At 38.3% G+C, this 22,089-nt stretch overlaps 1 protein-coding gene across 3 annotated transcripts in view; it reads left to right on the forward strand.

Moving 5' to 3' along the window:
- Positions 1-22,089, forward strand: part of LOC127441121 (partitioning defective 3 homolog) — a 144,112-nt gene that overhangs the window by 76,035 nt on the left and 45,988 nt on the right. The window contains exons 16-22 of one of the 3 annotated variants that reach the window (XM_051698331.1): positions 2,661-2,841; positions 3,103-3,245; positions 10,669-10,710; positions 12,210-12,440; positions 12,827-13,046; positions 16,893-17,000; positions 20,365-20,595. In XM_051698331.1, coding sequence (XP_051554291.1) covers positions 2,661-2,841; positions 3,103-3,245; positions 10,669-10,710; positions 12,210-12,440; positions 12,827-13,046; positions 16,893-17,000; positions 20,365-20,595 — 1,156 coding nt within the window. Of the gene's footprint in view, positions 1-2,660; positions 2,842-3,102; positions 3,246-10,668; positions 10,711-12,209; positions 12,441-12,826; positions 13,047-16,892; positions 17,001-20,364; positions 20,603-22,089 lie in introns of those variants that run through there. The other 2 variants (XM_051698332.1, XM_051698333.1) reach the window with 2 other exon arrangements.

Genomic DNA, 22,089 nt, shown 5'->3' on the forward strand with positions numbered 1-22,089 from the left:
CCGTTCACACATTGGCAAAAAAAAGGTGAATATTACATGAAAATTTTTACATATTGCTTTAAGCAATCATACTAAATTGCTAATTTGGTACTAGAAAATCACTTGCCATTATATCAAACACAGTTGAAAGCTATTTGGTTCATTAAATGAAGCTTAACATTGTCTTTGTGTTTGTTTTTGAGTTGCCACAGTATGCAATAGACTGGCATGTCTTAAAGTCAATATTAGGACAAAAATGGCAAAGAAGAAACAGCTTTCTCTAGAAACTCGTCAGTCAATCATTGTTTTGAGGAATGAAGGCTATACAATGCTTGAAATTGCCAAAAAACTGAAGATTTCATACAAAGGTGTACACTACAGTCTTCAAAGACAAAGCACTAACAAAGTCTAACAAGGACAGAAAGAGATGTGGAAAGCCAGATGTACAACTAAACAAGAGGATAAGTACACCAGAGTCTCTAGTTTGAGAAATAGACGCCTCACATGTCCTCAGATGACAGCTTCATTGAATTCTACCCGCTCAACACCAGTTTCATGTACAACAATAAAGAGAAGACTCAGGGGTGCAGGCCTTATGGGAAGAATTGCAAAGAAAAAGCCACTTTTGAAACAGAAAAACAAAAAGAAAAGGTTACAGTGGGCAAAGAAACACAGACATTGGACAACAAATAATTGGAAAAGAGTGTTATGGATCTTAACCCACTGAGCTTTTGTGGAATCAGCTAGACTGTAAGGTGCGTGAGAAGTGCCCGACAAGATAGCCACATCTATGGCAAGTGCTACAGGAAGCGTGGGCTTCTCTCTCTCTCCAACTTATTAAAAAACAAAAAACATGATTGAACATCAGTGTATGTTGAAAGATATAATACAACTTACTAAAATATGTCAACTCTCATGTACTCGCCAGATCTGTTAATGTCAAAATGACATGCAATATCTGCATCGCTAAAACGTTACTTTTTAAAGAAATTTTGGAAGCCTTGTGATATGCATATTGCAATATACAAATTTGCTATATTTCGATAAATGTGATATATCGTGCAGCCCTAGTTAGTAACTAATGTTGATAATCGAAAAATGACAAAATATCCATGATTAAGATAGATCGGTAGGCAGTAGTCTTAAATTCACAGCCAGATTTCACCAGCTGATCATCTGTTTTCACAGTCAAATTTTGTTTTATAAATCAATCTTTTTTTTTATGTTATATGTTATGGTATATGTTTTTTAAAGGTTAATCTACAGGTAGCCAATCATTATGTCAAAATAAACCCCAACATAGTGGTCTTACCTGAAGGGATTTATTTTGCAATAATGACCAGCTGACTGTATAAATTGTCCCGCTTTTTACACTAAATATTAATGGCTACTTACCAAACAAATAATTAAATGGAAATAAAATACTGATTTAAGTTGAAATTGTATTATTATGTGAGATGAAATAGATGGTGGATTCTCCAGAAACAGCTAGATTCCACCTCCGGTTTGTGTTTATATTGCGAAAATGACCATTTAACTGCTCATTATCCGGCTTATTATATTACTACTTACCAAATAAATAAATAAATGGACATGAAATATTGATTGAAATTATTTTATCAGCTTACTTCTAGAGATCGCAGAGTGAAACGATAAGTAGCAAATATATTTTGCAATACCTCAGTGACCAGTGAAATTTCACTTTATCCCTGAATGTGCAGTCGTTATTCAGAAATGTCAGATCGCTGGATGACTGTGTAATAAGTTATGTTTTATACAGCACATTGACATCTTGAGTCCATTCTGACATCCCACACTGTTTCACTTATTGAAGTATTTACAGAAAAAAGTGTTTCTCATGGACTTTTTTTAGTCTCGGGTGGTACATTTCTAAACAGATTAGAAAGAAAAAACAATCTACCAGCATTTTCTCTCTGACATGCATACACAAACACTTCTCCCTATCAACATTTAAGGGAGAAAGGCTAAAAGAGTTTCACCAGTTTTGAAAACAGATACCGAAAAACCACAGTGCAAATTGCGTCCAGACTACATGTGAATTTACAAGGCCTGTCAGTCGGTTAAAAATTTAATCAAATTAATTACATGATATACTGATCCATCAAATTAATTGCAAATACTTGCAAATATTAACATTAGCTGATTAAAAAAAAATGAAGAGAAATCAAAGACATAACGTTATTTTGGCAGACACATAAAGCATTGAATAGACAAAAAGTGGCTTTAGAAGTCAACATATTGAAATCCATTTTATTATATTTAATTTGTCAGTCTTTCTTAGCGGCCATTTTAAAGATGGTGTGTCAAGTCATGTTAAATTGGTAGCTCTAGAAGTTATGTTAAGAGTGAGAAATAGAACTGTGAGTGTCTGTCAGATAGAGAGAGTGGACTCTTAACATGTCCTTTATGTACATCTCACAACATGTATGGTACGGCACAAATGATTCGCTACTATTCTTGATACACTGACTTTGACCTGCTTTTCTCTGTGTGAGCTGAGTTATTTTTACATAAATTATCAATAATACAATAATCTCTTTATTTTTACCTTCTGCGCATAATGAAATCCCACCATTATCTGGACTAACTGTATTACCTGACTTTAAAATAACAAACTGATTACTCCCATTCCTTGTCTTATCTCACGGTTTCTTCCTTAGATCATTATCAGCTCTCGCCAACGGTTAACATGCCTCAGGATGACACGGTCATAATTGAAGACGATAGGCCGTGTGTTCTCCCCTCCCACTTGTCTGAATCCTCATCCAGCTCTCATGATGACATGGGTTTCGCTGTGGAGACGCCACCGCCGCCACCCTGGGACCAAGAGCTTCTCGCTAGGTTAATGAAAGTTTGGATTTATTTATTGAAGTACCTATTGTCTGCATTTCTATTTTAAGCATAAACTCTCAAACTCTCCTGACGATCTTCCTGAAGTAATTGAGTCCATGGCCTTCCTTTGTTTGTCAAGGCATCTCAGTTATTAGAATGGGGCCAAGAACTGGATGCTGTGCTGTGATTTCATTTCTCTCTCTCTCTCTCTCTCTCTCTCTCTCTCTCTCTCTCTCTCTCTCTCTCTCTCTCTCTCTCTCTCTCTCTCAGCGCTCCCATTGCCAATGATGAGGGGGCGTTTCAGAGGGAAGGTTTTGGCAGGCAAAGCATGTCTGAGAAACGCACCAAGCAGTATGGAGACGCAAGCCAACTTGACATCAACAAGACCCGCAAGTCCAAGAGCATGGATCTAGGTAATCTGAAGATCAATCCCAAACACAGTATTTGGACCTAGTTACTCTAAGGTACACCTGGTATTAAGAAGTGTTTTTCGGTGATTCTTTTGAAACGGGACAACGGTAATGACGAGAAATGGGGTCCAATTAGTTTTTAATTACATCCACTTCAACCACATTAGGAGGATGCGTGAGACCACATTGGACTTATCTTATAAATGCTCATTCGTTCGAATTTGTTTTAACTGCTAAATTTTAAAACACGTGTACATATACCTTATTTTGTTGTGGATGTCCCAATGTGGATGCTGGATTTGCACTTTTCAGAGAGTTCAATAAAATATCATATTTTGGTTGCATTTGTGAGAATTTTTTTTACTTAATTGTGCACATAATATCGTAATATCGATCGCAGGCCCCTGAATCTAATCAGATCGAATGCAATCATATATATATGTGTGTGTGTGTGTGTGTGTGTGTGTGTGTGTGTGTGTGTGTGTGTGTGTGTGTGTGTGTGTGTGTGTATATATATGATAACAGAAATCACCCAAATGGCCCTGATCAAAAGTTTACATACCCTTGAATGTTTGGCCTTGTTACAGACACACATGGTGACACACACAGGTTTAAATGGCAATTAAATGTTAATTTTCCACACCTGTGGCTTTTTAAATTGCAATTAGTGTCTGTGTATAAATAGTCAATGAGTTTGTTAGCTCTCACTTGGATGCACTGAGCAGGCTAGATACTGAGCCATGGGGAGCAGAAAAGAACTGTCAAAAGACCTGTGTAACAAGGTAATGGAACTTTATAAAGATGGAAAAGGATATAAAAAGATATCCAAAGCCTTGAAAATGCCAGTCAGTACTGTTCAATCACTTACTAAGAAGTGGAAAACTCGGGGATCTCTTGATGCCAAGGTCAGGTAGACCAAGAAAGATTTCAGCCACAACTGCCAGAAGAATTGTTCGGGATACAAAGAAAAACCCACAGGCAACCTCAGGAGAAATACAGGCTGCTCTGGAAAACGACAGTGTTGTTGTTTCAAGGAGCACAATATGAGGATACTTGAACAAAAATGAGCTGCATGGTCAAGTTGCCAGAAAGAAGCCTTTACTGCACCAATGCCACAAAAAAGCCCGGTTACAATATGCCCGACAACACCTTGACATGCCTCACAGCTTCTGGCATGCTGTAATTTGGAGTGACGAGACCATAATAGAGCTTTATGGTCACAACCATAAGCGCTATGTTTGGAGAGGGGTCAACAAGGCCTATAGTGAAAAGAATACCATCCTCACTGTGAAGCATGGTGGTTGCTCACTGATGTTTTGGGGGTGTGTGAGCTCTAAAGGCACGGGGAATCTTGTGAAAATTGATGGGAAGATGAATGCAGCATGTTATCAGAAAATACTGGCAGACAATTTGCATTCTTCTGCACGAAAGCTGCGCATGGGACGCTCTTGGACTTTCCAGCACGACAATGACCCTAAGCACAAGGCCAAGTTGACCCTCCAGTGGTTACAGCAGTAAAAGGTGAAGGTTCTGGAGTGGCCATCACAGTCTCCTGACCTTAATATCATCGGGCCACTCTGGGGAGATCTCAAACGTGCGGTTCGTGCAAGACAACCAAAACTTTGCATGACCTGGAGGCACCTATACCACCTGCAAGAATTTGGGGCCTCATAGACAACTATTACAAAAGACTGCATGCTGTCATTGATGCTAAAGGGGGCAATACACAGTATTAAGAACTAAGGGTATGCAGACTTTTTTCTTTGTTGCCATGTTTTGTTTTATGATTGTGCCATTCTGTTATAATCTACAGTTGAATATGAATCCCATAAGAAATAAAAGAAATGTTTTGCCTGCTTACTCATGTTTTCTTGAAAAAAATGGTACATATATTACCAGTTCTCCAAGGGAATGCAAACTTTTGAGCACAACTGTGTGTATATATATATATATATATATATATATATATATATATATATATATATATATATATATATATATATATATATATACAGGTGCATCTCAATAAATTAGAATGTCATGGAAAAGTTCATTTATTTCAGTAATTCAACTCAAATTGTGAAACTCGTGTATTAAATAAATTCAATGCACACAGACTGAAGTAGTTTAAGTCTTTGGTTCTTTTAATTGTGATGATTTTGGCTCACATTTAACAAAAACCCACCAATTCACTATCTCAACAAATTAGAATATGGTGACATGCCAATCAGCTAATCAACTCAAAACAACTGCAAAGGTTTCCTGAGCCTTCAAAATGGTCTCTCAGTTTGGTTCACTAGGCTACACAATCATGGGGAAGACTGCTGATCTGACAGTTGTCCAGAAGACAATCATTGACACCCTTCACAAGGAGGGTAAACCACAAACATTCATTGCCAAAGAAGCTGGCTGTTCACAGAGTGCTGTATCCAAGCATGTTAACAAAGTTGAGTGGAAGGAAAAAGTGTGGAAGAAAATGATGCACAACCAACCGAGAGAACTGCAGCCTTATGAGGATTGTCAAGCAAAATCGATTCAAGAATTTGGGTGAACTTCACAAGGAATGGACTGAGGCTGGGGTCAAGGCATCAAGAGCCACCACACACAGACGTGTCAAGGAATTTGGCTACAGTTGTCGTATTCCTCTTGTTTAGCCACTCCTGAACCACAGACAACGTCAGAGGCGTCTTACCTGGGCTAAGGAGAAGAAGAACTGGACTGTGATCCAAAGTCCTCTTTTCAGATGAGAGCAAGTTTTGTATTTCATTTGGAAACCAAGGTCCTAGAGTCTGGAGGAAGGGTGGAGAAGCTCATAACCCAAGTTGCTTGAAGTCCAGTGTTAAGTTTCCACAGTCTGTGATGATTTGGGGTGCAGTGTCATCTGCTGGTGTTGGTCCATTGTGTTTTTTGAAAACCAAAGTCACTGCACCCGTTTACCAAGAAATTTTGGAGCACTTCATGCTTCCTTCTGCTGACCAGCTTTTTAAAGATGCTGATTTCATTTTCCAGCAGGATTTGGCACCTGCCCACACTGCCAAAAGCACCAAAAGTTGGTTAAATGACCATGGTGTTGGTGTGCTTGACTGGCCAGCAAACTCACCAGACCTGACCCCCGCAGAGAATCTATGGGGTATTGTCAAGAGGAAAATGAGAAACAAGAGACCAAAAAATGCAGATGAGCTGAAGGCCACTGTCAAAGAAACCTGGGCTTCCATACCACCTCAGCAGTGCCACAAACTGATCACCTCCATGCCACGCCGAATTGAGGCAGTAATTAAAGCAAAAGGAGCCCCTACCAAGTATTGAGTACATATACAGTAAATGAACATACTTTCCAGAAGGCCAACAATTCACTAAAAATGTTTTTTTTTTTATTGGTCTTATGATGTATTCTAATTTGTTGAGATAGTGAATTGGTGGGTTTTTGTTAAATGTGAGCCAAAATCATCACAATTAAAAGAACCAAAGACTTAAACTACTTCAGTCTGTGTGCACTGAATTTATTTAATACACGAGTTTCACAATTTGAGTTGAATTACTGAAATAAATGAACTTTTCCACGACATTCTAATTTATTGAGATGCACCTGTGTGTATGTATATATATATATATATATATATATATATATATATATATATATATATATATATATATATATATATATATATTATACAGTTGAATTCAGAAGTTTACATACACCTTAGTCAAATACATTTAAACTCAGTTTTTCACAATTCCTGTCATTTTAATAGTAGAAAACATTCCCTGTCTTATATCAGTTAGGATCACTACTTTATTTTAAGAATGTGAAATGTCAGAATAATAGTAGAGAGAATTATTTATTTCAGCTTTTATTTCTTTCATCACATTCCCAGTGGGTCAGACGTTTACATACAATTAGTTAGTATTTGGTAGCATTGCCTTTTGTTAAACTTGGGTCAAACATTTTGCGTAGCCTTCCACAAGCTTCTCACAATAAGTTGCTGGAATTTTGGCCCATTCCTTCAGACAGAACTGGTCTGAGACAGGTTTTTAGGCCTTGTTGCTCACACATGCTTGAGGTCGCACATCGGAATGAGGTCATGGCTTTGTGATGGCCACTCCAATATCTTGGCTTTGTTGTCCTTAAGCCATTTTGCCACAACTTTGGAGGTATGCCTGAGGTCACTGTCCATTCGGAAGACCCATTTGCGACCGAGCTTTAACTTCCTGGCTGATGTCTTGAGATGTTGCTTCAATATATCCACATAATTTTCCTTCCTCATAATGCCATCTATTTTGTGAAGTGCCACAGTCCCTCCTGCAGCAAAGCACCCATACAACATGATGCTGCAACCCCCATGCTTCAAAGTTGGGATGGTGTTCTTTGTCTTGCAAGCCTCACCCTTTTTCCTCCGAACATAACGATGGTCATTATGGCAAAACATAATGGTTTGTAAACAAACCATTTTTGTTTCATCAGATCAGAGGACATTTATCCAAAAAGTAATACCTTTGTCCCATGTGCACTTGCAAACTGGTTTTATTGCAGTTTTTGGAGCATTGGCTTCTTCCTTGTTGAGCAGCCTTTCAGGTTATGTCAATATAGGACCCGTTTTACTGTGGATATAGATACTTGTCTACCTGTTTCCTCCAGCATCTTCACAAGGTCCTTTGCTGTTGTTCTGGTATTGATTTGCACTTTTTGCACCAAACTACGTTCATCTCTAGGAGACAGGATGCATCTCCTTCTTGAGCTTTATTATGGCTGCATGGTCCCATGGTGTTTATACTTGGGTACTATTGTTTGTACAGATGAATGTGGTACCTTCAGGCATTTGTAAATTGCTCCCAAGGATGACTTGTGGAGGTCCACAATTTTTTTTTCTGAGGTCTTGGCTGATTTCTTTTGATTTTCCCATGATGTCTAGCAAAGAGGCACTGAGTTTGAAAGTAGGCATTAAAATACATCCACAGGTACACCTCCAATTGACTCCAATTAGCCTATCAGAAGCTAATTGCCTAAAGACTGGACATAATTTTATGGAGTTTTCCAAGCTGCTTAAAGGCACAGTTAACTTAGTGTATGTAAACTTCTGACACACTGGAATTGTGATATAGTCAATTAAAAGTGAAACAATATGTCTGTAAACAATTGTTGGAAATATTACTCGTGTCATGCACAAAGTAGATGTCCTAAATGACTTGCCAAAACTATAGTTTACTAATACGAAATCTGTGGAGTGGTTAAAAATTTGATTTTATGACTTCAGCTGTGTGTGTGTGTGTGTGTGTGTATTTTTATATATATATATTTTTTTGTTTGTGTATATATATATATATATATATATATATATATATATATTGCTGTGAAAAATTATTTGCCCCATCTAGATTTCTTCTGTTTTTGTGTATATCTCATACTAAATTGTTTAAAACATTAAAACAAAATCTAACATGAAACAAATGCAATCTGAGTAAACACAAAATACAGTTTTGATGTTATTTATTGAAGCAAAAAAGTTATCCAATACCAACTGGGCCTGTGGATTTACTAAATCCCCAAATCTGTGAAATTGCATTCGTAATGGGGTTCAGCTGGACTAGACACACTCAGACCTGATTACTGCGAGCCCTCTTAAATCAAATCAACACCTAAATAGAACTTTTTCAGCAGCATGAATTTGGCTAAAAGGTCTCGCACAGTAACACAATATGCCAAGGTCGAAACAAATTCCAGAAATGACGAGGAAAAAGATGATTGAAATATATCAGTCTGGGAAGAGTTACAAAGCTATTTCAAAGGCTCTGGGACTCCAAAGAACCGCAGTGAGAGCCATTATCTCCAAATGGAGAAAACTTTGCACAGTATTGAACCTTCCCAGAAGTGGCCGACCTTCCAAAATTCCTCAAAGAGCACAGCGACGACTCATCCAGAAAGTCACAAAAAAGACAAGGACAACATCCAAGGAACTGCAGGCCTCTCTCACATCAATAAAGATCACTGTTCATGTCTCCACTATCAGAAAGACACTGGCCAAAAATGGCATCCATGGAAGAGTGCCGATGCGAAAACTACTGCTAATCCAGAATAACATTAAGGCTTGTCTGGATTTTGCCAAAACACACCTTGACGATCCTCAAAGCTTTTGGGAGAATGTTCTGTGGACTGATGATTCGAAAGTGAAACTGTTTGGAAGACATGGGTCCCATTTTATCTGGCGTAAATCAAACACAGAATTCCACAAAAAGAACATCATAACTTCAGTCAAGCATGGTGGTGGTAGTGTGATGGTGTGGGGATGCTTTTCTGCTTCAGGGCCAGGGCGACTTTCCTAAAGGAGAACGTTGTGTCATCAGTCTGTGAGTTGAAGCTCAAGCACAACTGGATTATGCAGAAGACAATGATCCAAAGCATAGGAGTAAGTCCACCTCTGAATGGCTCAAAAGAAGCTAAATTAAAGTTTTGGAGTGGCCTAGTCAAAGTCCTGACTTGAACCCGATTGAGATGCTGTGGCAGGAACTTAAACGGGCAGTTCATGCTCAAACCCTGCAATGTGGCTGAACTAAAGCAGTTCTGCTAAGAAGATTGAGCCAAAATTCCACCAGTGTTGTGTTTTCCCCTTTTGTCATACACGGCAAGGCGGGCCAAATCAAAGGTCATCATGGGCCTGCAGGCCCTGGTTTGGACATCTCTGCACTAGATGAAACTGCAATCTGAAATCCAATGAATTTCTCAAGTTGTTTTCTTCTCTTTGTAAGGTCACTTCTCAGAATCAGTGTCTCATTCTGAACATCAGCATTCAAGACTGCCCCTGCCTCTCTAACACTAAGTCTGCACTACATTTGTCTACCTTATGCATGTGCTTTCTAATCTAAACACTGTTTGCACACACCCAGTTCCACTGGATGCTCCTCCTTTATCCTTATTCCACCGAAAAGGTGCCAATGCCGGTGACGGATCCAGTGCTTGGCCGAGGGATCTACGAACCTCTTTCATAACAAGCCTGCATTTCCACTGACTGGAGAAATATTATAACGACAATAAAAAATCTTTTTTTAGTTTTTGTTTAGAATGAAGTTCCCAAAGTTCTCCTCATTTTTCTAGGCAGTTTTCTAGACTAGATCGATTTGTTGTTTCGAAAACTTAAAAATGGTGGTGACGTTAGTGGTTTTTGTTTGGATATCTGCAGGTTTAAGGGAGCAGGCAGACAGTCACCTTTCCTTGGTGGAAACATGTGGAACAGGGCCAGATTGGGTACTGGCTTTGGCACTGTATCGGTGGAAAAGGCATAACTCTGAAGTAGCAGAATCACTATGGAAACTGTTTGTTAATGAGCACTGGCTGATTGTTTCTGTCTGGTTTGTTGTTGGTGATACTTGCCTGGTTGTTTGCTGCATGTTGAATTGTCAAACTAACCACACTGTGAATGTGTGTGTCACACAGTGGCTGAGATTAACCTCACACAATGCACTGAGAACCACACAGGTAAGCATGACCCCTTCTGCACTTATTCACTAACTCACTTCAATTCTACACGACAGGATCATTATATTCCTGGCTGTTTTTCTTCAATCATAGAGATTTTTCTTGCTGTTTTGTTATTAATTTCTTTTCTGGTTACAGTTACTCTTAGGGAAAAGCTTAATGAGTCGAAGAGCATTTGGTGATCTCAAGGAAAAACTGCCCTTTTTTGTTTTTTTGTGTGATTTTCTATGAATACAAGTTGAGCTCAATCAACAGCACTTGTGGCATAATGTTGATTATCAGAAACACTGATATCGACTCGCCTCTCCTTAAAAAAAAAAAAAAGGCAAAAATTGAGGGTATAGTGAGGCACTTACAATGGAAGTGAAAGGGGCCAATTTTTAGAAGGTTTAAAAAGCAGAAATGTGAAGCTTATCATTTTATAAAAGCACTTACATTCATTCTTCTGTTAAAACTTGTGTATTATTTGAGCTGTGAAGTTGTTTAAATTGTTGTTCTTAGTCATTTTAGGGTTTACAGTTATGTCATCATGGCAACAAAGTTGTAAAATTGGATATACATTTACACAGAGAAGGTTAGTAAGTGACTTACACGTATATTGTTTACGTGTTGTGGCGACACTTTTGAAACAGTGAGTATTTTAACGTTTACGGATTGGCCCCATTGACTTCCATTGTAAGTGCCTTAATGAAACCCAGATTTTTGCTTTATTTTAAGGAAAATTAAGGACAAGTCTAAAATTTTTCTGGTAATCAACATTTTGCCACAAACGCTGTCGATTGAGCTTAGTAAGTGTTGAACATGGAATATTCCTTTAAGTTTTTCCACAGAAATAATGTGGATCTGTTTACACATGATGAATTCTTGAATTCAGAAACAGCTAGATGGAGCGTAACGTAATGAAACAAAATGCTGGGGTCTCAGACGCTTTAAAAATTTTATGGTTTTAAACATACCAGCTTATGGCATGAGATGTTGAAAAAACAGCAAGACAAAACAGCCAAAGGCATCTGTCTGCATTTGCACACAGACCAATAGTTAAAAAAATTGCGCAGACTTTTCACAAGAACGTGTGCTGTGTGAGCGGCCCTCTAAGTCCACCCCAGACTGATTGACATTGATATATGTGATTCATTGTGACTGATTTGATTAATCAGCATATTGTGTAACTATGAATTGACAGCACTAATTGTAATGTTGCAAAAGCATATGATTGGTTTGTGTGTAAAAATAGCTAACGGGGAGGTCTGACACACGTGATGAAGATAAATGCATGCAGTATTTCCTCTGCTCCATTTCCACTAGTTTATCTTCATCACATACAGAAACTTGTCTTCACTCACTCCCATGCTTGGCTACTTAGCAGCTTACACACGCTCCACATACTGTTCAGATGAATGTGGCTGTTTTAGTCAGGGTTAGGGTTGAGATTGTTGAGCAGAATGCATGAATAACTGGTTGATGGTGATTTGTGATTTAACTAGAGGACTCTTCCTCAGGCTCTTCCTCACATGATGTGGGCCCATCTCTCGGCCTAAAGAAGTCCAGCTCTCTGGAGAGTTTACAGACTGCCGTTGCTGAGGTAACGCTTGACGGCGACCTCCCTTTCCACCGGCCACGCCCACGCATCATAAGGGGGCGGGGGTGCAACGAGAGCTTCCGAGCTGCAATTGACAAGTCCTACGACAGGCCAGCAGCAAATGAGGATGAAGAGGAGGGCATGGAAACATGTACGGCTGCTTCTGTTTGGTTTAGTCAGTTTGGATACACTCATAATTATTGGTGTTTATCTCATTTTAGAATAATCTTAAACTCATCAAAACTATGAAATGACACAAATGGAATTATGTAGTGACAAATATTTTTTAAATCATAAACATTATATATTTTAGCTTCAAAGCAGCAACCCTTCGCATATATTACAGCTCTGCACTCTCTTGGCATTCTCGCAACCATTTTCGTGAAGTATCGAGTTTTTCCAAAATACACAAAATCCTAGGCTACATTTTCTTTATGCAAAATATAATTTCATATTTATTTGTATTGATTTGGGGTTAAAGATGTCCAGGTCATTTTGTTGATATCTTTATTTTTTTTCTCCCTCTTTTCCCTTTAGTGGAGGAGGACACTGAGGGAAGCTCTCGGTCAGGGCGGGATTCTGTTTCTACGGTAGCTGACTTAACTCCACTTCCCATCACTGATCAACAGCTGGTCAATGGCAACCAGCCTCAAAACGACAAGAAGAAAGAAAAAGCAGGAAAAGACAAAAAGAAGCCTGAGAAAGAAAAGAGTAAAACAAAGAAAGGAATGCTCAAGGGCCTCGGAGAGATGTTCAGGTAATTAAAAGCACATTTGAATTGCATTGCGTTTCAGATAAAAGAGTCTTTTTAATGATGATAGCACAGATGAGCCAAGAACACTTATTCATAATGTCCTTAATTACCTCAAAACACATTAGATTTTCTGTGAGCTGCCCACCTATCAACATTTTTAAGCACCTTAAGTGCACGTCTGACACAAAAGCTGTTTCAAACATTAGGCAGTAAATAATGTCAAGTTTTTCATTTTACCCAAAATTGAAGGCAGGTGTCCTTTTCAAATATTTCAATTCCAGAATGCATTGCAATGAACTTCATAAAAAAAATTAAAAAAAAATGATCCAGAATGGTGGACAAAGTTGAAGACTATGTCGATTCTAAATGTAATTTTTTTCAGAGAATCATTCAGTTATGCACAGTTTCATATTGTTTTTTGCCTTGAGTAGCTGTAGATATATAAGCCTAGCAAAGTCATATCAACTGTGAGCGTTAGTCAGTTTCGAGTTTCTGCATGTTACGAATTAAGCGTGATGACATTTAAATGCTATGAGTCTATATAATGTACACAATAAGGCAAAACCCTAACAAACAAAACCCATCTTCAGTCTGACTCATTATTAGATACTTTAAATCTTAACTGCTGTCAATGAATGTTGGCCTACATGATAGCACAGCAATAACGATTTCACAGTTTTGTGGGGAACACCACCAGGTTTTTGGTCTAAAAATGCATTTTTGATACAAATAAATATATACAGAATGCACGGCAGGTCACAGCAAATGTATTAATATTATTAGTTTTTGATGAAAAAAAAAAGATGCCACAATATACAGTACATTACATTAGAGATAAAGAGATCTCAAGTCAGATTAAATGCAAAGGCAAAAAATGCAGCAATATGGAATACATTTCGAAGACAATCCACAAAGGGTAAAGAGTCTATACTATAGACTAGGGCTGCACCTAACAATTCTTTTTTTAATCGATTAATCTAACGATTCTTTTTCCGATTAGTCAATTAATCTAACGACTAATTTGCCGATTATTCTAAAGATTTTTTTTATAATTATTGATTAATATAACAATTAATTAACCCAAAATAAATATAAAAAACTTTTATATTAACTAAGTCTCATTAATATTTCAATATTTTATTAAATCATCTTCTCTTAAACACAAACAAATGTACAAGAAACAAAGTGTGCACTGCAGGGCATTATTCTGCAACAAAAAACAGTGTTACTATGAATGCAAACTTTAATACAGTGAAAAAGACACTATTAGCATAACATAAATATATATAAATAAATACACATTTCCAACATTCTTTTGAATGTCCATGTACTAAAATAAAATATTTGATGCCATGAGTGTACCTTCATTAACTATTAGTATTATTTTGAATGGCCATGGAAAATGAAGCAATGTGATAACTATTTTACCTGGTCGCAAAAATTAGTCCATTAATTTACCTGATGAACTTTCACCTTTTGCTGAACCTTTATGCTTGGTAGAGCTAACGTGTGCTTCTAAATCACTTGCACCTTTATTAGCAACTGACACATAAGTGCCAGCTTATACAATGTCATACATTCTGCTTCCCACGGATCTCGACCTGGACGAAAGCATGGGAATTTTTTGTGCAAATCTTCTGTAAATTTGCACTTTCGTTTGGGCATGGTTTCCACTCAGCTGTCATTTGCTGCTACTGTCAAGCAACTGTTTGATGCCGAACACAACAGTGCTTCGCGTGTTCGCTGTGAGGGATAGACTTTCCATCTCTTCAGTGGCACAAACAGTATAAAGCTGCTTAAAGCTCATGTAGTCTGGAGTTCTTTGTATACTGAATGTTCTTGGACAGATATTTTATCAATGTTTTGTCCGCAGAATGATCCAAAAACACTTTAAACAGCAGTACAGCCCATTGAAGAGACTAAGTCTATCCCACACAGTCTCATTGCCATTCCCATTCAAAATCAAAGATGGCGCTAGTGTGAATAAGGCAGTGTTGTAGCAATATCATTTACATGTTCAAAGTTTTTAAGGCATTTGATGCAAATAAAATGCACATCCTCACTGCTGGTTCAGGATTTCTTCCTCGAGTTCCTTCTATGATTTAAAGTCCGTTGTTAAAACAGCTTTCTGTGCTTTAGTGCCACCTGTTGCGCTGGTTTTGGTAATTGCAGCAGTTGCTGACACGTCATCACCCAGCAGAGAAAAATTGACATACTCGCCGTAAAAAAAAAAGCCTCGCTTTGTCAGCACGCAAATATTCGCTCCAGGTGTGAATGGCTTCATGGGTATCCATTGTTTCCATTCAAAATGTTAATCATGGCAAAAATTCGCATTTGGTGTGCAAAGGCATTTAGGTGTGAACTATTGTCTTTCTCATTAATGTGCTAATGAACATTTGCGCTGCTTTCTACAGTATGTGAAAGGACCATTTGTCTGCCATTTGCTTTGCATAATCACGTGGCCTCCGGTGTGAAAAGGCCTTAAGACATTAACTTCTCTTTACCACTAAGGAAAAGTTTGAGTTCCCAAGAAATTTATGAGAGGGATGTATGAAGTCTGGAGAAAAGAGAGATAGAGATGGCTGCTTGTTTTAAGTGTTTTTTAATCTGTCAGCAATAGATAAATATTTTTGAAAATGTTGAATGTTTTAGATGACTTCTGAAGCATTGGAGTGTTTTAATGGCTGTCATCAGCCTCACAGAACCAAAAAGCTACCTGCTACATATTAATGAACCCTCTACATATTAATAAGCTCCACTGAATACCAAGCCTACAAATTTCAAACCCTCATAGAGGTTTATTCACTCTGACACACCTTTCAAAGTTCATACATCTTTCAACCTTCACTTACACCCTTCAATCCACGCCTACGGACTGATAATAATCTTTATTTTACGTATGGTGCTGTTTGCCTTGCGGAGCTGCAAAGTAGTGATCACTCTCTTCCATTGGTTGGACAAACAGATAGTCCCACCCCAATCTCACACAATTGTTTGAGCCAGCATCACTATGTCTGGCTAGTCAGCGCTCTCAAACAAACTTACAAATAACCCTCAAAAAGGACAGACAGGTTTAAAGAGTGTAAGAGTGTTTTAAAGTTTTTTAAACAGTTCATTCAGAAGTGTGCTGAATTAAAATGAATAGTTAATCCAAAAATGAAAATTCTCTCATAATTTACTCACCTTCATGCCATCCCAGATGTGTATGACTTACTTTCTTCTGCAGAACTTAAATTAAGATTTGTAGAAGAATATTTCAGCTCTGTAGGTCCAAACAATGCAAGTGAATGATTGCCAGAACTTTGAAGCTCCAAAAAGCTCATAAAGGCAGCATCAAATTTATCCATTGGTCTGTTCTCACCCAAAATAGATTCGCTTGAGAAGACATGGATTAAAACGCTGGAGTCATTTGGGATACTTTTATGTTGCCTGTATGTGCTTTTTGTAGCTTTCAAAGTTTTGGTCACCATTCATTTGCATTGTAAGGACCTACAGAGCTGAGATATTCTTCTAAAAATATTTGTTTGTGTTCTGCAGAAGTCATTCATTATGCAGGGTTACATAATGAAGCCATTATGTCACCCTGTGCCATAATGATTATCATGACATCAACATGAAGTCCTGCGGCTGTGTCACCAGTGTTCATTTTTTCACAGTTTTTTTATTTGGTCATAGTTTTAGGGTGCTTTCACACTAGCACTTTTGGTGTGCATGATGGTGACTAAATGATAAGGACATTTTCATTTTTGGGTGAACTATTCCTTTAACCTAAGGTACAGTAAGGATACACACCATAAATCTGTAATACTGGCCTGACATTATATATTTTTGTGTATGTGTGTCTTTAAGGTTCGGGAAGTACCGTAAAGATGAGCGTTTGGATGGTGGAAAGTGGAAGGTGGAGGAAACGCAGGCATCTGAGGAGGAGACACGCCGAATGAGACAAGAACAAGAGAGGTACACACACACACACACACACACACACACACACACACACACACACACACACATACACACACAGTCAGAGCTAATCTCCCCAATCATTACTCTCTAATCAGAGGCATTTCCTGACTCCCTACCTGCCACCATACAGAGCCTTACCCACTTCCTCAAACCCTCTTCCTCAGTGATTGTTTGAGCTCTTTTGTTTACAGTTGAAGTCAGAAGTTTACATACACATTAGCCAAATACATTTAAACTCAGTTTTTCACAATTCCTGACTTTTAATCATAGAAAACATTCCCTGTCTTAGGTCAGTTAGGATCACTGCTTTATTTTAAGAATGTGAAATGTCAGAATAATAATAGAGAAAATTATTTATTTCACCTTTTATTTCTTTCATCACATTCCCAGAGGGTCAGAAGTTTACATACACTTTGTTAGTATTTGGTAGCATTGCCTTTAAATTGTTTAACTTGGGTCAAACGTTTTGGGTAGCCTTCCACAAGCTTCTCATAATAAGTTGTCGGAATTTTGGCCCATTCCTCCAGACAGAACTGGTGTAACTGAGTCAGGTTTGTAGGCCTTCTTGCTCGTACACGCTTTTTCAGTTCTACCCATGAATTTTCTATTGGATTGAGGTCAGGGCTTTGTGGTGGCCACTCCAACACCTTGACTTTGTCCTTAAGCCATTTTGACAACTTTTGAGGTATGCTTGGGGTCATTGTCCATTTGAAAGACTCATTTGCGACTGAGCTTTAACTTCATGGCTGATGTCTTGAGATGTTGCTTCAATATATCCACATAATTTTCCTTCCTCATGATGCCATCTATTTTGTTAAGTGCACCAGTCCCTCCTGCAGCAAAGCACCCCCACAACATGATGCTGCCACCCCCATGCTTCACGGTTGGGATGGTGTTCTTTGGCTTGCAAGCCTCACCCTTGTTCCTCCAAACATAACAGTGGTCATTATGGCCAAAAAGTTACATTTTTGTTTCATCAGACCAGAGGACATTTCTCCAAAAAGTAAGATCTTTGTCCCCATGTGCAGTTGAAAACTGTAGTCTGGCTTTATGGTGGTTTTGGAGTAGTGGCTTCTTCCTTGCTGAGCTGCCTTTCAGGTTATGTCGATATAGGATTCGTTTTACTGTGGATATAGATACTTGTCTACCTGTTTCCTCCAGCATCTTCACAAGGCCCTTTGCTGTTGTTCTGAGATTGATTTGCACTTTTCATACCAAACTACGTTCATCTTTAGGAGACAGAATGCATCTCCTTCCTGAGCGGTATGATGGCTCCGTGATCCGATAGTGTTTATGCTTGCATACTATTGTTTGTACAGATAAGCGTGGTACCTTCAGGCATTTGGAAATTGTTCCCAAGGATGAACCAGACTTATGAAGGTCCACAATGTTTCTTTTGATTTTCCCATGATGTCAACCCAAGAGGCACGGAGTTCGAAGGTAGGCCTTAAAATACATCCACAGGTACACCTCCAATTCAGTACACCTCGTATCAGAAGCGAATGGTCTGAAGTCTTGACAGCATTTTCTGGAATTTTCCAAGCTGCTTAAAGGCACAGTTAACTTAGTGAATGTAAACTTCTGACCCACTGGAATTGCGATATAGTCAATTAAAAGTGAAACAATCTGTTAGTAAACAATTGTTGGAAAAATTACTTGTGTCATGCACAAAGTAGATGTCCTAAACAACTTGCCAAAACTATAGCTTGCTAATATTAAATCTGTGGAGTGGTTAAAAAATGAGTTTTAATGACTTCAACCTAAGTGTATGTAAACTTCTGACTTCAACTGTATATGTTGTGTCATTGTGTGTCTGTGTGTGATGTATAAACATTATTATGTTTTCATATTTTGTGTTTGGATTATGTTCATCCTGCTTTAGTAAGAAGCCTAATGTGTTTTTGCCCTTTTCAGTTAAGCATGTGTGTTTGCCTGCAGGTGTTTGTGTGTGTATGTTCATGTTGTTTTATTAATAATGTCATGTGAACCCCCTCTGTTTTCACTTCTGTCCTGTGAGACCCTGCTGAGAAATCCCCACTCATTCAATCTCTTTCTTAATCTCTTTCTCTCGCTTACGCTCATTTATCATCTTGCTGTTGGGGGTTGTAAAGGTGTTTGAGTCTATTAAGGCCTCGATATATTTCCGTAGAAGTTCTTCTTTGTTCAGGGGTAAAAAGAAGTTCTAAACAGCCGAGTAACGGTATACTGTTTCCGAACATTCATACACCTGCCACACCGCTGTGGGAGGCATTTAGAAGAACATGTAAATATGAGGATGCTACATGTAAAACATTAAAAATGTGTTATCAGTGACTTTATGCCTCAGTAGAATTCACATGAGGTCAGTAAAAGAAGCTGTTTTAACCACTGAATGATGATTTAAAGTAATGTGTATGCAGTAGAAAATGTTTAATTTATCTTGTTCACATTAAGAATTCATGACACTAATGCGCTAACATGCTACACGCGGCCATAATATGCGCTGGTTACACTGTTATTGTAATTTATTATGACACTGATACCATTGCAAAGATGAGTGTATAAAAGTGTTAATGTGCAGAACAAAAATGTATTGATGATAGAGGCATATCTAACTTTAGACAGATGTGTGAATGACTTTTGTTACAGATGGCACATGAGTGAATGGGCACTTGAGAGTATTTGAGAAGATTTGATTACTTTAGTAGACAAAAAAAAAAAAAAATCTCACGACTTGGTCTTGGAAAATGTCTCAAATCAAACGATCGTACAGATATAGGTACATTTGCAGCAGCTCACTGATAATTCGCCACGTCGTTGTGTTCATGTTGACTGATTTTGACTCACTGTACAACGTAAACAAAATTAGCCATCAACCTCAAGGTAAGTGGAGCTTCAGGTCACACCTACCGATGACGTGGACCAATGGCAGTAAGAAGGTGTTTAGCAGCCGATACGAATTTTTCCTAAAAAGTCGCCCCAGCAAGCTGTTACGAACTACCAAAACAAATGCAAAAACACCTTCTTTTTGGCCAGATTTTGTTCTAAATGACTTCACACCCATACATTCTTCGATTTCGTATGAAGTATATTGAGGCCTTTAGTCCTGTCGTGAAGGGAGCAGTCTTTATTGCTGGCTAAATAACTTGTATTGTGACTTATGTAGTATTTACATATTAATAACATGTTAGTAACAGCACAACAACAAAGTCGAGGTGTTTAGGTTTTTACCAAACTGAACTTCTTTCTGGAATAAGTCCTGTTTTCAGTGTCAGATTAAGAGATGCCCTCATTCGGAAGTGTTTCATCCTGTCAGGTCAGTTATTTCTTGTTATTCATTTTTTTATAATTTTCTCATTCTTTATTTTTGTTTGTGTAGAATTCAGGCTAAAACGCGGGAGATTCGTCAGCGTCAGGCCAGAGAAAGAGATTACGCTGAAATCCAGGACTTCAGCCGGTCCACTCTGACCTCGCTTCCTGCCGAGGAGCCACTGTACGCCGGCATCGGCTCGCTGGAACGTGGCGGGTACCATCGTATCCGCACGCCTCCAGACTCGCCATATACACAAAAACAGAATGGCCGAAATGGGCACCCCTCTACATCAGACAGGTATTGACTTTAACCATTCTCATTTTTAAACTTGTGTTTGACGAATAAGCATGTGTGCACTAGTTCCTTCAGTCTTGTCGAATAGGCTTTATGAAACCAAGCAGGATAAGCAGATCTGACATTATTTGAAATTATTTTGCTTTGAATTGAATAATTCAACAAGACAGGAGAAACATATCACCCTCAGGTGGACTTAGATCTTCTCTAGAGAGCCAGCAGGCCTTTAATTGCTTTTGTGAATTAAAATGCTACTCTTATGAAGTCATAGAATTTTTTAGTCCATTTATATACTGCTTTAGTTTTTTGACTGGAAGAAACGTTATCGCAGCTTTGGAAAACGCTTTAATTACTTTAAAGTCACCCAGGGGAATAAGGTCAGTGACAAGAGAAGTTAGAAGATAAGTTCACCCATTTAGAATAGTAGTCCCACAGCAAAAATAGCAATTTAGACAACTCAGGGTTCCCACGTGTCCTGGAAAACCTGAAATTTTACAATGCAGTTTTCCAGTCATGGAAAATGTGAAAAAGACCTAAATGTCCTGGAAAATAGTTATTTGCCCTGGAAAAAGTTTAGTATAATAAAACTGTTGCTAACAAGATTTTTGTCACATGTACAAAAACATGGTAATGATCGGGAGTCGGAATAGGAGTCAAATACACAAAATAGTTTTGTATTGTCACGGCTTTATAGCTGCGCATTATGACACAACGTCAACAGTTAACTGTCATCAATAAATCCCTGTCATATACTTTCTCTGCTCATCTGCTGTCATCTCTGCTTTGCTCCAATGAAATAGTTTAAGCATTGATATAAAACAAAATACTAATTTTGTTCCAACTTTGCTGTTGTGTTAACCACAAAAACATTTGAGTTATAAACTTTAGACAGCGATGACGGTCAGATCACTGATGTTTTCTGAACATTAATTCACACTCTGGGTTGGTAGCTTGGTGATTCAGCCTTGATACCTGTGGATGTGAATTAATTTTCAATAAATCCACAATCAGAGGCAGCTTATACCAGGATTACCACATGTAGTATGTGGAAAACACGGATAGAATCACTGAATCTAGTCATAAAATAGCATTAGCTATAAAATGCAGAATGTCATGGAATATGACATGTTTGGACAATAAATCGAATTTTTATGGTGATTAATATTCACACTGGGCCATGTAGCGAACTGCTTATCTAGAGGTGAGAAACTGCCATCAAAAGCATACAGAAATGGCAAAATAAGATAGATTTAAATGGACGCATGTGTCTGCCACCCATGGAGTCGTGAGTTCGAATACAGGGCGTGCTGAGTGATTCCAGTCAGGTCTCCTAAGCATCCAAATTGGCCCAGTTGCTAGGGAGGGTAGAGTCACATGGGTTAACCTCCTCGTGGTCGCTATAATGTGGTTCTCGCTCTCGGTGGGGCGCGTGGCGAGTTGTGTGTGGATGCCACGGAGAATAGCGTGGGCCTCAACACACGTTACATCTCCGCGGTG

Source organism: Myxocyprinus asiaticus, chromosome 5 (genome assembly GCF_019703515.2).
Source record: "Myxocyprinus asiaticus isolate MX2 ecotype Aquarium Trade chromosome 5, UBuf_Myxa_2, whole genome shotgun sequence".
Lineage (NCBI taxonomy): Eukaryota > Metazoa > Chordata > Actinopteri > Cypriniformes > Catostomidae > Myxocyprinus > Myxocyprinus asiaticus.